General features: G+C 34.0%; 1 protein-coding gene across 1 annotated transcript; it reads right to left on the bottom strand.

Moving 5' to 3' along the window:
• Positions 1-310: 310 nt before the first annotated feature.
• On the bottom strand, positions 311-13,885 carry LOC132312714 (ABC transporter C family member 10-like). Its single transcript, XM_059811188.1, has 13 exons — positions 13,576-13,885; positions 7,342-7,427; positions 4,912-6,993; positions 4,359-4,679; positions 4,182-4,268; positions 3,142-3,735; positions 2,892-3,056; positions 2,036-2,330; positions 1,729-1,943; positions 1,351-1,656; positions 1,174-1,237; positions 841-1,080; positions 311-730 (listed from the first exon to the last, which is right to left on the bottom strand). Exons 3-13 carry the CDS (start codon positions 6,961-6,963, stop codon positions 618-620), a joined length of 4,452 nt encoding a protein of 1,483 aa, XP_059667171.1. The 5' UTR covers positions 6,964-6,993; positions 7,342-7,427; positions 13,576-13,885; the 3' UTR covers positions 311-617.
• Positions 13,886-18,224: the final 4,339 nt, after the last annotated feature.

Below are 18,224 nucleotides of genomic sequence, written 5' to 3' on the forward strand. Positions count from 1 at the left end.
TGTGTAAATTGACAGCTGAAAAAAGTAGACTTATTTGTCCATAAACTTGAATCACAGACAGTCCAGGCCTCAACCTATTAAACTTGAATCACAGACAGTCCATAAATATATATATATATATATATATCTACAACTTTTGATGGCTCAATAGAAGAATTCAATTCTCTGAACCCAATTTATCATGCCTGCATTATTGAACGTCGGAGGAGTGAGGACCGATAGTCATTTAAATTTCATTTTGTTCACATTCCAATGAATTCCATTTACATCCAATTGCAAATTATTATTATTTTTATTTTTATAAAATGCATTAAAGAACCCAACTCCACCTCTAGTATTAAAGATGCACCAAAAAATTATCAAACACCTACAACACTAGTAATACCATGAATATCACCAACCAGATTAAGGGTCACCACAAAGCCCAAAAGACAACATCCCAAACAGACCCAACAAAAATACAAAGCCCGACCCAATTACATAATTATAGCAATTCTACTTCTTATATTACACTAAGAATTTTATGCCAGTGGGCTGTCTGATCAACAATGTGGAAGATGAACTTAACAAGATAGTGGCAGAATACAAGTAATAAGCTAGGACATTCAAGCTAAGATTCAAATTGATTCTGCAGAGTGATAATGGGACCAGTATTCCTTCACAAGTTGCCTGAATAGAGAATCTTCTCTCTTCATCAACTCTGTTGGTTTATCGTACTCTACTATTCTTCCTGCAATAAGGTCCAAACCATCTACTTCAGAATTCCTAAATTTCATTGTAAATAGATAAAAAGGAACACCTATCATTCAGGTAATTAAGGGTGGTTAAAATGAAACTCACCATCACTGATGGCAAGAACCATCGTGCAATCCATCACGGTCGGGATTCTATGTGCCACTGTAATCACAGTGCAATCAGCAAATTCCGTCCTGATAGTTTTTTGCAAAATCATATCAGTAGCATTGTCAATTGACGCCGTAGCTTCATCCAGCACCAACACTTTACTTCTTCTCAACAGAGCACGGCCCAAGCAAAATAATTGCCGCTGCCCCATGCTCCAGTTAGATCCATCATCTGCAACTGAAATGACAATGAGGTTAGTTACCACCGATCATTTCTGTAAAAAGATAAAAATTGTGTTCACTGGCATAATCAACATGTTGAAAATCTTACCTAAGGCATCTAGACCCTCCTTTTTCTCCTGAATAGCCTCTTTAAGCTGACACTTCCCAAGAACCTTTCAGAACCAAAAAGTACATTAACATTCTAGTATACAACAATTGTTCAACAGCCTGTATATCCATACTAATACTAACAGCAAGCACACACGAAAAATATTGAACCATTTACCTCCCATATTTCAAGGTCTTTATGTTGAGACAAGGGATCCAAATTATATCTCACAGTTCCATTGAAAAGAATAGGATCTTGTGGTATGATCCCTAAACGTGACCTCAAATCATGAAGTCCTATTGTACAGATGTTAATTCCATCTACTACAATTTTCCCTCCTGCCGGCTCCACCAGACGAAATAAAGCACCTATGAGAGTAGTCTTCCCACTCCCAGTCCTGCCAACAATACCGATCTTATGCCCTCCTTCAAATGTGCAACTGATCCCACGAAGAACGAGTGGTGCCTCGGGCCTATATCTAATCTGTCTCGAAAATCAAAGCTTCTCAGTACGCTAGCCTTCATTGTTATAAAAATTAATGCACACAAAATTTACCTGCAAATCTTGAATCTCCACTTTACCCAAGGATGGCCAATTGACTGGGGGACGGTTGTCTTCTATCACTTCAGGAGCTTCACTTGGTATATGCATGTATTGGTTAAGTCTTTCTACAGAAATGATGTAATTTGCCAGAGTGCACTGGTTTTGAATGGAGTTAACGAGGGACATGTTTAATGAAAGGCCATAGGACAGGGCCATTCCGATAAATCCTGTAATAACATAAGAGGCAGTCGTGAGAAATTTTGGATGTAAAACTCTCACTAATAACTCCTCACAAAAAAACAAATAGATAAATACCCACCAGAGCTGAACGTTCCAGGAGGAAGCAAAACCATGCAAAGTGCTGACGAGGAGAGAACAGTGGCACTAAGTGCTTCCAGCCGTTGGATCAGCCACTCGTTTGCTGAAAAACTGTGGAAAAATGGACTGGCATTTGTGTCAATGAGGTGAAGATTCGTTGTGAAGAATCGGTCTTCCTCCTCAAAAGCTCTTATTGTCATGGCTCCTGCTACAGATTCAGCAAGGTGGTTTGCCACAAGAGACTTGGTTGTGCCATTGATCCGCATAAACTCTTTTGCAGAGGCAAAGTAGTATCCCTGTTTATAAGATTTGTCAGTTTCTTCTACCCAAAGGTATACAGGAAATACAGAAAGCAGGAAAGCATTCCTCTGCACGGGAACTAGGACCAGACACCTTCATAAACATTCAGGGAAAAGAGGGAATACGCACCAACCAGAAAAGGAAGCATACAAACAAGATTACTTTACAAAAAAAAAAAAAAACATTTTTCTTAGAGCACATGCCACACAAGTTTATCGCATATAATTTAGTAACAATGAATTACTCCAAAATATTATAATTGTATGTACTTCAAAACTATATGCAATCCAAATTATTTCAATTTTCATAGAACAAGCATAACTCCTCTCTTTTATTGTTCCTCCCTGCATGTGCAATGCCTTCTCCCACTCAAATTTTATATTAAAATTTCTGGCGGCGCCATCTATGTTACAATACTTCCCAATTTCTTTTTAAATTTAGATTGATGAACACAAATCTAATTTCACTTCATATTTTTTGCCAATTGCTCCTTACTGATTAATTTTGGATGTAAGTGACTTCTACATCCATCATAGAACTTCTCGTGGAATCATTACCTGTAAGCGAATCGCCAGATAGACCATTGGGACAGAGACAAACAAGACTTGCCAGGTAACAACGGCTAGTACTCCAAGACTAGCATAAGCATTTGTGGTAGTGCCAACGGTGAAGATGAAACTAAATGGAAGATCAAGATCAACAATACTCAAATCAGATGAGACCTGTATATGCAAAAAAATGCAGCAAAGGTTAGCTTCATGAAATTGAAATCTATAGCAGCCAAAGGTGTTGCGTTTGAACACTTACCCGACTCAGTATCCTTCCCAAAGGTGTCGAGTCGTAGAAAGACATGGGTGCCCGGAAAAGGGAGTTTAATAGATGCGAAAATAATGATTTTGACGATTGCATACCCAATGCAACTGAAAGAAGAGATCTGAAGAGCAAAAAGAATGTTGAGGTAATCCCAATCAACAAGTAAACCACAATCAATCGCGACGTGCTAACATCAGGATTTTCAACATTAGCAGCCATCCAAGAGTTTTGTAATATCAGACCAGTTACAAAGGTAATGTTGCATAAAGCTGCCAAACCGAAGTACAAGTAGCCTTTGTTCTGTTTCAGATACTGTATGTATGGCTTAAAACCTGTGTCTCCTATTTCTTTCTCTTCTTGCTTAATCAACTGATCACCTCCAGATGCTTTAGATTTTTTCTCGATAAGAGTCTTACTGATCTCTCTGGTAGAAGGTTCACTTCTAAGTGGAGAAGGAACCTCTGCTAGCCTTTCAGAACCAGAACCAGCAGTCTCTTTATGTGCATTGACAAGGTCCTGAAATTCTTGGCTTGAGGCCAGTAATTGATGGTAAGGAGCTCCACCTTTGATTTCCCCATCTGACATCAACTGCCAAGAACATTAATCTTATTACAAATGATTGCTTGTAAACGAAACTAGTGACAATCACAGAAACTGTATTTAAGTATCGTTTCAGGAATTGGTGGTTAACAAAATAAATTTGAGGTATTTTCTCAAAGTCTACAACATTTTAGAATTTGGTAATTGACAAAATTAATTAGAGGTATTTGCTCAAGTATATATTGATATTTCCTACTTAGGCCACGGCCTTCTGATTGGATGATAATCAGAAAGTGATACACTGGTGCCAAATAATTTAGAAAAACCAAACGAACCATTATAAAACCCACCTGGTTCTAGTCCGTACCATGTTTAACTAAGAAATACATATAAATCAGCTTAGAAATATAGTAGCCTACCAAAGAACAAGGAATGCAACACAGGTTATTTGGAAACTTGAGGTCAAAGATAGCATAAACAGAAATTAAACTCACCAAAACAGAGTCAAACGCAGGAAGGAAATCAACTTGGTGGGTCACGAGCAAGACTGTCTTCACAGAAAGAGCCCCCATAACATATTCCTGCCAGAATTTAAGCATGCTTGAGCTATGAGCATGCTTGAACTATGATTAAAATTAAGAAATTGGACGACTATAGTAAAAAGTACTGACATTAAATAGGCTAGAGGCAGTATGTGCATCCACAGCACTAAATGGATCATCCAAGAGATAAATATCAGCATCTTGATACAATGCACGAGCGAGTTGAATTCGCTGCTTCTGACCACCACTCAGATTAACTCCTCTTTCCCCAATTTCAGTGAGATCACCATGGGGTAGCAACTCGAGGTCCTTGACCAATGAACACTTCTCTATCGTTTCTTGGAACCTTTGATCATTCATGGCAGAACCAAATAGAATGTTATCTCGTATAGTTCCCGTTGGGATCCATGCTGACTGAGAAACGTAGGCAATCCTCCCATAAACTTGAATCTATAGAATGAAACAAAGAGAACAAGGTTACTCATCAGTGAAATGGTAGGTTCCAGGAAAGAGGAACCCAAATCACACCTATTTGTAAATGTTTCTAATATTAGAAAACAAATTGTCTGATAGAAATTAGAAGTGCAGTGTTAAATATGAAAGAAACAGTTTTACACTGAAGATGTATATGCAAATAAGGCAATAACAATAAAAGAATAAAAGATGAGCTGTAAGAACTTACTGTTCCCTGAATATTTGGAATCTCTCCAAGAATTGCGGCTAAAAGGGTAGATTTGCCTGAGCCAACCTCTCCACATATAGCCACCTTCTCACCAGGACTAACCTCTAAATCAATGTATCTAAGCGTGGGCCTCAGTGAATTCTCTTCCCATGAAATATTGGCTGATTTTATCGAAATAATGATGTTCCTATTTTCTATGTTGCATTTTTGCCGGACATTTGCAACCTCAAGCTCAGGTGCCTCGAGAAACTTGACAATCCTTGCAAATGCAACTTTTGCTTGAATGACCACACCAATAACATCGGGAATGGTTCTAATGGGATCCTGAACCAGACGTAATGTTGCTACAAATGTGAAAACATTACTAGCATTTAATGGAACACCAAGGAAATAGCAAGCACCAAAAGTGGCTGCAGAGACCAACACAGGGGTTGACCAAAACAGATAACTAGTGTATGATCTACGGAATTGAACAGCTGATAACCACTTATATTCCACTTGCCTCAACTTCTCTATTACATTCTTGATATGGGTTTCCCATGCATAGAGTTTCAATACCTTCATGTTCACAAGAGCCTCTGAACTGGCCTTCAGCCTCTCGTCTTGTGCCACCATGAGCTTAGACTGGAATCTATGCTGTAATTTAGCAAGAGGAGAATTGCAAAGCACAGACAGAACTATCACAACCAAGGATGCAATTGTTGCAAGACCTACTGCGTGGGAGAGAATTGCTAGTGCGAGGCAGAGCTGGAAGATTGTTGTCCATGTTTGATGAAACCAGAAAGGGAACTCTCCAATCCGATAAGCATCCACCGTAACATAGTTCATTATCTCACCAGCGGAGTGTGTCATCTTGGCAGCATTAGACAATCTCAATTGCTTCTTATAAATGGCTGCTGTGAGCAAAGACCTCACTTTTACACCGATTAGTCTGCTTCGGAAGTACCACTGCCTTTGTGATACAGATTCTATGTTCTTTGACAAAAAAAGTGATATAGCCAATACATAACCCTCATATTTAAAACTTTCTTTACCTTCAGCAACCTTAATGAAGGAATTAAGAAGCAGGGGACCGGCAGATAAAGTGATTATCTTTAGCAGCGCAAAGAATCCAGACATGAAAATCTCTTTCCAGTGACAGATTATTATTGTCCTCAAAATTGGTGGTTGGGATGATGGATCAATTTGTTTTTGTTTGTTCAGTTGCTCCACGAACTGCGAATAACATGATTCTGCTCGGTCTGCCTCACGCAACATGGGTATATCTTCATCCTCCAGAGTTCTCTCCCGGCCCCTCTTCATCAAAGGATTCAACCACCAAAATGACATTTTACTGAAAAAGCCAGCTTTGGCAAATGAAGTAACAGAGGCAACATAATCAGTTTTGTCATTCACTTCACTATTCAAGGGGGTATAAAGATCACTTCCACTAGAAGTGTCACCACTTTCTTCATAATTTAAGCCCTTATAGGTGCATAACAGCAATAAAATTGCTCCTACAAAAGACAGGACATCTAATGCTATCTTAATTGACACTTCTTTGGTAAAAATGGCAGCGAAAAGAGAGAAACCACAAACAATTCCAGCAAAAAAGAATGCAAGGATTGACAAAAGCCGTAATGGGGTTTTAGAAAAATGTTTTCCGCGGAGGCTCACAGTCAAACTCACTAACAACCATGTTAGTCCATGAAACAGAACTACTAACCACGAATGCAGAGGAAAGAAAGTCTGGGTTTTCCTCGACTTCTCTTCTACCATCCAAATGCCCAAGCACAAGCATACCAATCCCAAGAAACCATTAAAAGTGGCAGATATCATCTGAAACCCTAACATGCCCCGAAAGCGAAAGGGCACGTAAGCATATTTTGATGGTGCGTTCTGAATCATATTGAATAAGAAGATGACTAAAATCAACACATCAAAACTAACTATCAGAGCATGATTGATACATGAAGATGGAACCAAGAGGGATGCAAAATCAGTGCGGCAAGGCTTTCCACTACTCTGGGAACAAAAAGATTCGCCACAAAACGTAGTCCATAAGCCCTCCATCTCTCTTTAACCCTCTTTTCTTTTAAAACTCTGTATGTAACACAAGAACAAAATTTTACATTAAGAAGATCTAACCGAGGTAAATGTACTACGAACAAGTTCGAGTTAGAGATGATGCATTCAAAGTCTCAAACTTTCTTTTGTACAATGATAAACAAAAATTCGTTAAGTTAACCACATTTGCATACTATCTAACACATGAAATAGAACATCAATGAAATTTGTGTAATGGTGGTCTATTGCAAGAGACAAATTGGTCCTCTCTCTCTCTCTCTGTCCAAGAACCTTACAAAAGTAGTTTTAGGTAATGTTGGGTCTCTATTAGTGATTTCTGTCTCTGCAGTTCAAGTATCTTAGTTGATGGTAACAACAACATACCTGAATTGTAGGAGAACTGTTGTTTCTTTTGCTTTTCCTCTCAACCCGTTACTTTTTAGTTTTACACAACTTTTGGGTTAAGTGTCCTTCAAAAGATTTCAAAGTTCAAATAAGCATTACTTATTAAATCCTAATGAAAGCCAATTTCCAACAACAAATGCTTCAATCTGCAGATTTGGATCATGATGAGAATGACAGCAATGTTCAAAACAACAATACATAATAAATTAATAATTAACCCCAAAGGGTTTGCTCAAATGGGTAAGTCACTTGGCAAGGCAACAGGTCTAAAGTTTCAACTACTTGCTAGTGCAAACAATTTCTTGGAAAAGGAGTGTGAGTAACAATTAAGAAAATATTAATAATAAAAATTGATTTTCAAAGTGAATAGTAAAGCTCAATAGTCTTAACCTTCTATGCATTCAAGTACGTTTCTAGTATGACCTAGTCAGGGACGGATCTAGGAATTCATATGAGGGGGGACAAATTTATATAGAGGAATTTTTTAATAATTTTAGTTAGAATAATTTCAAAATTTTATGGATATAAATGCAAAAAATATAAATTTAAGGGTAAAAAATGTAATAATAAAAAAATTTAGTGAGTGTGGATGCCCCCGCTGAGCCCTTCTCACATCCGTGCCTGGATGTAGTTTAAGACATCTTATAGTAACAATTAATTAAGTCAGACTATTGTACCGACAAATAAGTCCAAGTATCATTTACTCAATAAGGAGCCTTTTGGCATAAGATATAACCTACATACCCTCAAAGAAGAGAGGAGATGTTGGAGCTCGAGCGTGGACAAAAAGGTTTGTGTTTGCTTTATCATTCCGAAAAAAAAAATGCAATTATAAAAACTTTCATGGTGCGAGATCAAGTGAGTTTGTGTTTCTTGCCATTAGAAAAAACAATAAAACAAAAAATAGTGCGAGATCCAAAATGCATAGTGAAAACAGAAAGTTGATAAAAAAAAAATAATAATAAATTAATAATTAAAATTGATTTTTAAAGTGAATAGTCAGGTTAAATAATGTTAATCTTCAATGCATTCAAGTACGTTTATAGTAGGACCCAGTTTAAGACAATTTATAGTAACAATTAATTAAGCCAGATTATTGTACCTGACAAATAAATCCAAGTATCATTACTCAGTAAAGTTTTTGGCCTAATGGTATAACATCTATATCTCCGGAGGGAAGAGGAGGGATTGAAACTCTAAAATGGTGTGTGTTTGCTTTACCATTCGAAGAAAAAAAAATGCAATTATAAAAACTTTTATAGTGTGAGATCCAGGAGTGTGTGTTTCTTGTCATTGTAAAAAAAATAAATAAATAAAAAATAAAAAAGAAGAGGAGTATGTGTCCCTTGCCATTGGGGAAAAAAAAAAAAAAACACAAAACAAAACAAAACAAAACAAAAAAATAGTGCGAGATCCAAAATGCATATGAAAAGCAGAAAGTTAAGATTGAGAAATGAATACTAACCAGACAGACCCACGCAACCCGTGATTTTCGCCAACCTCGCAAAGCGATTGGAGACGGTTTTATGAAATGTTTTGAAAAACAACTTACCGAAAAAGGAAATGTTTTTGAAAAAACAAGAATCCAAGTTGTTTCTGAATATTCGCAGAGGATTTTGGTGCGGGTGAGTGAAAAGATGAAAACAGAAAGTAGTGTTTCACAACCAGTCCGATGTAGTACTTTTCATCAGATGTTGCCTGAGAAGTACGCAGGTTCAAAAAAAAACAAAGAACTTTAGCTAAGGTGGTCTTGCCGTCTTGGTCTTAGTCTTGGAACATCTCCTTAATATTTATATACAAAAAATCCATCGTACAATATACTCCGTTTTTGCCAACACAACACATTCCGTACCTTGCTAAAAACTCCATCTTTATTTATCAACCACTTATTATTATTATCTAATCGAATTAGATCTAACCTATCAATATCATAGTACAATCTTATTATTCGGTGGTGAAAATCACTTTATTCGGTGGCCTGGTACCGGCAGAAAAAGACGAAGGATTTTCGTGTTGAGCAATTTCCAACCCATTGGACAATGGAGTACTTCTGTGTGTCGTGGTAGCATTGAATAGGCCTCTCACGCGTTCGGATATATATGTTCTGAAATTTTTATATATATATATTTAATTAAATGCAACTGAGATTCTTCAAGAACACTTTAAAAATATAATGAAGTGATTTTGTAAAATTGAAATTAAAATATATTATAAATTAATTTAAAAATCAAATACTCAGTAAAATTTAAAATTAACAAACACTCAACTCTAAGTTCTAAATTAACGATTATGTGGATAAAATGACCAATTTTTTTTATAAAATAATATATTATATTATTATTTTTAACGTATTTATGCCCATTCATGTCCTATTTTTTTTTTTTAAAGATGGATCAACTAAATTAAAAAATAATAATAAATAAATAAAGTCAAAAATATATTTTAAATTGTGTTGAGAATTCTCTATGCATTTACCTTCCAATTACAATTATAAATATATGTATATATATACATGTATATAAAAGAATTGTTTGGAGAATAGATAATCATTTTACCCAAGTGATGAGAATAGATAATCATTCGGCTGAACCGGTCAGTTTATAGGAATGTATAATAGTATCGGACTATTGAAAAATAATTACGAACCAACAGATACATCGCATATTGGTCGGTAAGACGAATCATAGTTTGAACTCGATATTCACATGTTCACGTTGAATCTAGGTTAGTTCTAAGTTCCATTACGTTTTGCTGGATAATTGTTTACTCTATATTACTACTACCTATATTCTATATTAGATGTCTACTTCAATAACGGAGACAGAGGTAGTATCTATTATTGCGTTTGTATCATGGGTTAGATTTTCTTTAATACTAGCAAAAAAAACAGGGTCAAACGACAAGTAGCAAGGAAAATGATCATTATATATATACATATGTATATATATAAAGTATATATATATATGATCTCTTATTCTGTTGATAAGAATTTTTTCACTAGTTTGAAAAGAAAAAAAAAATCTTATTTTCGTGTGTCTGTTTGTGTGTATAAATGATCTCTTATTCTGTTGATAAGAATTTTTTCATAGTTTGAAAAAGAAAAAAAAAAAAAAATCTTATTTTCGTGTGTGTGTGTTTTTATGTACAAATTGTGGCGTAGAAATTTTAAGTGATATATCGACCGCTCATTAATGTGAGAGTGAGACGTACAGATCTTTGGTTCTAACTTTGTCTCCTTCCAACCCTCTCACGTCAAAGTGTGGACTTTTGTTTCCCGTCGACTTGAAGAGCATCTTTTGTACTTTTAATTTCACCATTTAATGTAAATTTTGCTGAATTCATCATTTTGATAAAAATAAACGTGGTTAAATGTGCACACTTGAATACCATGAAAAATATTGTACTGATAGATTTTGATTTCAAAATAAGTACCGACACAAATAATTCACACGTCAATCTTGTCATTAGAGAACACGGTAAGAAAAGGTTAATAGATTTGAGATAAAAAATCTTGTCCATTTATGTCATAAAAAATGTCATATTTAAAAAATCGTAACTCATAATTAATCTTATAAAAAATATCATATTTGAGGATCTTGCTTTTTCAATCATGACAATTTTTATGGAACGGCGAAAGTGAAACTAAAAAAAAAAAATGAAGTGAGAAAAATAAAATTTAATTTTTCAGTATGTACTCCATATTTGGTTAGTGTAAAAAAAATAAAAATAAAAAATAAAATAAAATTATAAAAAGTATTATTTCATGTAGTTTGAATAACTTTGAAATTTTATGATTGTTCATTTTCAATTGTTGAATGATGGAGATATCACCTAGATGCTATGCGTGCTCACATAACATTATTCAAATGATTGAGGAGTGAGGACCATGATTTTTACTATTTTTGTTGTTGAGTAAAAATAAGTAAAATTTCATTATTGTAGTTGTAAAATTAATAATTAAAAATAGTAAAATTTTAAAGTAAATGTGGTGGGGGTATCAATAATCAAGAAACTGAAAAAAAAAAAAAAATGAAATAAAAATAAAAGAAGAAGAGAGGTTGTTGGAAGAGGATTTGGGTTTGTATGTACTTGTTGAATCCATAATCACTGAATTTCTTTGAATATAAAATATGATCTATTTGTGCTAGACTTTAGGTAAAAGGATTCATTATAATTCATATTTTAGCATTTAAATACTCTTTCAAATTCTATTTAATGGAGAAAGTGAAAGTTTAACGAATACTATTATTGTGTGGTTGAAAACTGCCACTGATGTCACTATTCATCATTATCTTTTTGCTTCATTTTTTTTCTGGGCTGGGTCTTCTTCTCTCTCCTCTCTCTCTCTACGTCGAACTCACGACCGCGAAACTGTCGTAGACGATGGCGTGGTCGGAACTGTGCCCCGGCGAGCAAGGATTTGAACCCGCAGCTTGAAAGAGAAGAGCCAAGGAGCCAATTAACTTTACCGGCGAGAAAGGATTTACCGGCGAGGATTTGATGAATCGGTAAGCCAATTAACTTTCAGAATGGCGGTCTGTAGCTTGAGAGAGAAGAGCACTGTTAAGTGAGTCTTGAAAACGGCCCCAAAAATACAATACCCAAAGCCTGCAAAAGTTCAATCACCTTCCTCTCTGTTGCTCGAGGTATTATATCCAGAAAAATTAAAATAATATAATAAAATCCCTAACCAAAATAGAACATAGATCATTCGAGAAATTAGCGTGGGATAATGTGGTTTTGAGTTTTTGAAGTAAAATCAGATGATAATAAACTAGTGGTTGAGTTTTTGAAGGTGATTGACCGAAACTGACTTTGAAGAACCAGAAAGAACACCGGAACCGGGTCAGAGAGAGATGAGGGCAGAGAGAGAAAATCTAGTGCACGCCTGGAAATTTCGCGGCTGCTGTTTTAGTCCGCGTCTATCCGGTTCAGTTCCGTTCATTACTCGTGGTCTCCCGATCATCCTCACTCGCCGGTCCTGTCAATCTTCAATTTTTAAAGAATTATCTTTTCCGATCAGCTTCGCCGACGTCCTCTTTTTCCCACCCAGACTTAATCAGTGGTTGATTTGTTGATAGAAAGAAATAAAGAGTGAGTCATCTGAAGAGAGAGAGAGAGAGAGCAGTGTGTTTGATGAAAGACATGTGGAAGAGAGAGAATATGTTTTGCCGACAGAGGAGAGAGAAGAGGAACCGTGTTCAGGGAATCAAGGTCGGGAGAGAGATAAAAAGTTTGTCTACTAGTTCACAGAACGATAACGTTGCGAGAAGAGAGAGAAACGGAGCCTGTTATGTTTCTTTAATGTTCTCGAATCTCGAGATGGACCCATCCTACGGCTAAAAAAGGATACGCGTGAGTGCTATTGCGAGCGCACTACTCATCAATATAAGGAAGGTGCAGGGAAATGCAACTTTTTTCTTGTAAATCGTACAATTCAATAACTTCTTTAAAAGGTACTCGTGTACTTACGTAATACGGTAAAGTTGCTCCAGATGGAAAACGACTCTTTGATAGGTGGTTGCAATGGCTCTATTTGATATATATATATATATATATAGAGAGAGAGAGAGAGAGAGAGGAGAGATCTCAAACAGAACGCAAATTTGCAACCCATCAAGTCGTTTTCCATATAGAGAGAGAGAAATATCTCAAACAGAACGCAAATTTGCAACCCATCAAAGGAGTCGTTTTCTATATATATATATATATATATAGGAAGTCATATTTGATTTTCACTTTTGCTATGTTTACACTTCAGTTTAAGGCAGTAGTAATTAATTAAGTGATACTTCATACGTTTTTATTGACAAAAGAAAGTGTTATGTTTGCGGATCATTGTAACGATTTTTAAAACATAAAACTTTTAATATAATATAAGTGTTACGATACTCTAAACATGACATTATATAGATCGGTTAATATTATTTAACATGACAAATAAACTCAAATATTATCAATAAAAATTCGTGACAAAATGGTGTTGTGTTTACTTTACCGTTAAGTGCGAGGTCCAAAAACTAGAAGACATATAGCTCAATGGTGTAATCTCCTATCCACAAACATGAAGGCAGGAGTTGTTCCAACATGGGGTTGTGTGTGAGGGAGTGATTTTCTTGTCATTGAAAAAAAAAAAAAAAAAAAAAAAGAAAAGTGCAAGATCCAAAATGCATATGAAAAACAGAAAGTTGAGATTGAGAAACGAATACTAACCAGGCAATCCCACGCAACCCGTGATTTTCGCCTAGCTCGCAAAGCGATTGGGGACGGTTTTATGGAAATGTTTTGAAAAACACAAGAATTGGAGGATTTCGGAGCGGGTGAGTGGAAAGTGGAAAATGCAAAATAGAAGGTAGTGTTTCAAAACCAGTCCGAATGTAAGTAGTGTTTATCAGATGTTGCCTGAGAGGTACCGCAGGTTCAAAAAATTTAAAAATAAAAAGAAGAAGCTTTAGCTAAGGTGGTCTTGGTGTTGGGAACATCTCCTTAATATTTATATACACCATCCTTACAATATCGTACCATTTGTCAACTCATTCCGTACCTTGCGAAAAACTCCATCCTTATCATCTAATCGAATTTAGATACAAACGTATTAATCTCATTTTTCCGGCGGTGAAAAACACTTTCTTTGGTGGGCCTGGTACCGCAATTTCCGTGCTACTTCTTCTGTCGTAGTCGCATTGGAATTTGGACAGGACTCGGACGCGCTTTGGACACGGGATGTTCTTAAATTTAAATATTTTATTTTTTAATTAAACACAACTTACATGCTTTAAGAACACTTGTTTTTCAGAAGTCGATGGAGTGAATTGAATTAAACACAACTCAGATGCTTTAACAACACTTTTTTTAGAAGTCAATGGAGTGATTTTGTAATTTATTTTTTAAGTAAACTACCAGTAAGATTCAATTCAATTTAAAATATTTAATAAATTAATTAAAAAATCAAATATAATTTAAAAATTACAAACATTCAACTCTCAAGTTCTAAATTAATGATTATGGGAATAAAATGATCATTTTTTTTTATACAATAATATATTACATTATTATTTTTAGCGTATCTAAGCCCATTCATGTTCTATTTTTTTTTTTAAAAATTTATCATATCATCATGTCTATATCATATCGTATGTTGTTCAAGTCGGTGTTCAAATTTTACAAGTAACCATAAAATATATGATAGATCAACAAAAATAGCAAGGAAAAATAATAATATATAAATAAATAAAGTTAAAAATATATTTTAAATTGTGTAGAGAGTTCTCTGTGCATTTACATTCCAATTACAAATATAAATATATGTATTTATTTACATATCTATAAAAGAATTGTTTGGAGAATAGATAATCACTTTACCCAAGTAATGAGTTTGATCCATAATTTGTATATATTTATCCATATATTATATATATTGTGTCGTAGAAATTTTAAGTGATAGATGGGACCGTTCATTAATGTGAGTGCGAAACGTACTGATCTGTCGCTCTAACTTTGTCTCCTTCCAACCCTCTCACGTCAAGTGTGGACTTGAAGAGCATCTTTTATACTTTTAATTTCACCCTTCAATGTAAATTTTGATGAATTCATCATTTTGATTTAAAAAAAAAAAAAATGTGGTGAAATTTGCACCCTTAAATACTGTGAAAAAATATTGCACTGATAGATTTTGATTTCAAAATACTTACACAAATAATTCAGACATCAATCTTGTCATGACAGAACAGGATTAACACAGCAATATATATTATACACGCTATATACATATTTAAGAAAAGATTAACAGATTTGAGATAGAGGTTAATTGATTGGCCACCTTCTTTCTTTATTTTTCAACTTTAAATTAAAGAAAAAAATTTGTGTGATTGTTCATTTTCAATTGTTGGATGATGCATTTGAAATAGATTTATAATTTATACAGAATGTGGGTTAATTGATTGGCCACCTTCTTTCTTTATTTGTCAACTTTAAATTAAAGAAAAAAAATTATATGATTGTTCATTTTCATTTGTTGGATGATACAACTATCATCCAATAATTGAACCGATTGAGAAGTGATGACCATGATTTTTAAAAATAAGTAAAATTTCATCATTGTAATTGTAAAATTAATAATTAAACATGATAAAATTTTAAAGTAAATGTGGAAGTGTAGGAAGAGGATTTGGGGTTGTGTGTATTTGTTGTCTGCATATTCACTGAATTTCTTTGAATATAAAATAAGATGTCCTCGTGTTGGACTATAGGAAAAACGATTCATTATAATTCTTATTTTAGCATTTAAATACCCAAATTTACTCTTTCAAATTATATTTATCGGGTAAAGTCAAAGTTTAACGAATATTATTGAATTGTACGATTCACAAGAAAAATTTGCATTTCCCTGCCCCTTCCTTATATTGATTATGAGGAAAAAATGAACTAAAAATATTATTGTGTGGTTGAAAACTGCCACTGTCGCTGTTCATCATTATCTTTTTAGTTCATTTTTTCCTCATAATCAATATAAGGAAGGGGCAGGGAAATGCAAATTTTTCTTGTGAATCGTACAATTCAATAACTTTTTGAAAGGTACTCGTACTTATTAATTTGTACCGTAATACGGTAAAGTAGCTGTAGACGGAAGACGGCTCTTTGATGTGTTGCAACTTGCAAGGGCCCTATTTGAATAAAAACGACTCCTTTGTTGGGTTGCAAATTATTACAAATTTGCAATATCTCAAATACAACTTGTTGTAAATTTGCAATAATTTGCAACCGAACAAGGGAGTCGATATACATAAGAAGTCAGTTTGAATAATGTTTGAAATGAATTTCATACAATCTAATTTTTCACCTCTAAATTAAATAATTATTTATTTTTGAATTACGTAACTATCCTAGATATATGATCTCCCCCATCTCTCTCATCTTTAATATCTTAGTCAAAAAAATTCTTCTGAAAAAAAAAAAAAAATAGTTCTCTTAGTTGAAAATATTATCTTTATAAAAAAAATTTAAAGAAAATATTTTTGTTGAATGGTATCTCATTTAACAACTCCCTCCCCAAAAAAATCCAAATATAAGTTGTACTTTAAAAAAAATAAGGGCGGGTATAAGTTTAGGGACATTTTGTTATTTTATTTAGAAGAAAAAACAAGTGGAGTCCAATTATTGCCCTTATAAATATATTTTGTTTGACATCCAGATCCAATTACAAAAAAGACTTAGATCTTCTAAGTTAAAATTTCTCTAAATTATCTTAAGTTGAATTTTCTACCAAATAACATGTGTTATATATCTATGACTTATGTTAAATAACTCCAGCTAATTTAATAAATATGAATCTGTATAAATATATATCTAGTTATTACCAACCAAAGATTTAGAGATTTAGATTTAAACTGAAGTTTAAACGGTTAAGGTATTTTAAAACTTTTCCATCTTAAAATGGTGCAGTTTCTTAACTTTTATGACAAATGTCATTTTGTAGAAAATTTAATTTAGAATAACTTAGATGAATTTTAACTTCGAGGATCCAAGTTCTAATAAAAACTTGGACATTGCAAGAATCAAAATCCAAAAAGCATGTATCACAGCAGTACAACTTCCATACACAAAGAAGAGGAGAAGAGTTCTAATTGTGTTTCTCGCTATTAATATCAACCTCACAAAGCGACTGGTGATGGTTTTATTGAAATGTTTTGAAAAACAACCTACTGAAAAAGGAAATGATTTTGAAGAAAAACAAGAATCCATGTTGTTTCTGAATATTCACAGATGATTTTGGTGCGGGTGAGTGAAAAAAAAAATTAAAATAGAAGGTAGCTGTTTCAAAACCAGTTCGATGTAGTACCGTTCATCAGATTTGCTTGAGAAGTACTACGCAGATTCAAAAAAAAAAAAAGGTCTTGGACTTGGAACATCTCCAAAAATGATCTGACAGTATACACATGGATTCGTCACACAATATGTTGAGAGGTCTTTTCATTTCACTGTTGTTGTATTGATATGGAATTAATATAATGAGTGGTCCATTCTTATATATTAGAAGGTCAGTAGGTATGATATTTCACAAAATAATTAGATCTTGTGAAATCGTATATTCGAGGACACATTCTGTGCCTTATAAAAAGTTCGATTTTTGCTTATCAACCACTTATCATATTATGTGGTCCAATCTCATTAAAAATTTATCAACCACTTATCATATTATGTGGTCCAATCTTATTAAAAATTTATCAACCACTTATCATATTATGTGGTCCAATTTTATTATTGGGTGGTGAAAATCACTATCATATGTGGCCCTCCATAGCTTAGAACCATGTGGCTGTAAATATTTGTGTGTAAATAGATCTAATTTGATTGGCACATCAACAATGGCTGAAACCCTCATCAATGGAGTTTTTGGAGCAGATTTAAAAAGGGAACAAAAATTGAGTAAAAAAAGGTTACTGAATTCTTCTTTTTATATTACTATTAAATACGTTTTGAGTGAAATGACAGAAGTATATTTTCATTTCTTGAATTTCAATTCTCACTACTGACTACTATATTATTATTATTATTAAAAAAAATTTGAAACACTTCGTATTTGACAAAAGTATGTGAACCGTTCATTAGTGTGAGGGTGAGACTTACCAAACTTTGGCTCCTTCGGGCCCATCATCACTTTATAGATTCGCATTAAAAAAAAAAATCTAATGACTTTGATTTCGAAATGCTTACACGAATAATTCAGGCATCAATCTTGTCCCGGAGAACAGTAGTAACACAATTTTATATTTTATATATATATACACGTACACTATATATTTACACGGGTAAGAAAAAGGTTAATAGATTTGTAATCTGCTCATAATGGGGGTTAAATTAAA

This window comes from Cornus florida, unplaced genomic scaffold, assembly GCF_030987335.1.
Source record: "Cornus florida cultivar Cherokee Brave unplaced genomic scaffold, ASM3098733v1 CherokeeBrave_3.0.0_Hap2_Chr06, whole genome shotgun sequence".
NCBI classification, from domain to species: Eukaryota; Viridiplantae; Streptophyta; class Magnoliopsida; order Cornales; family Cornaceae; genus Cornus; species Cornus florida.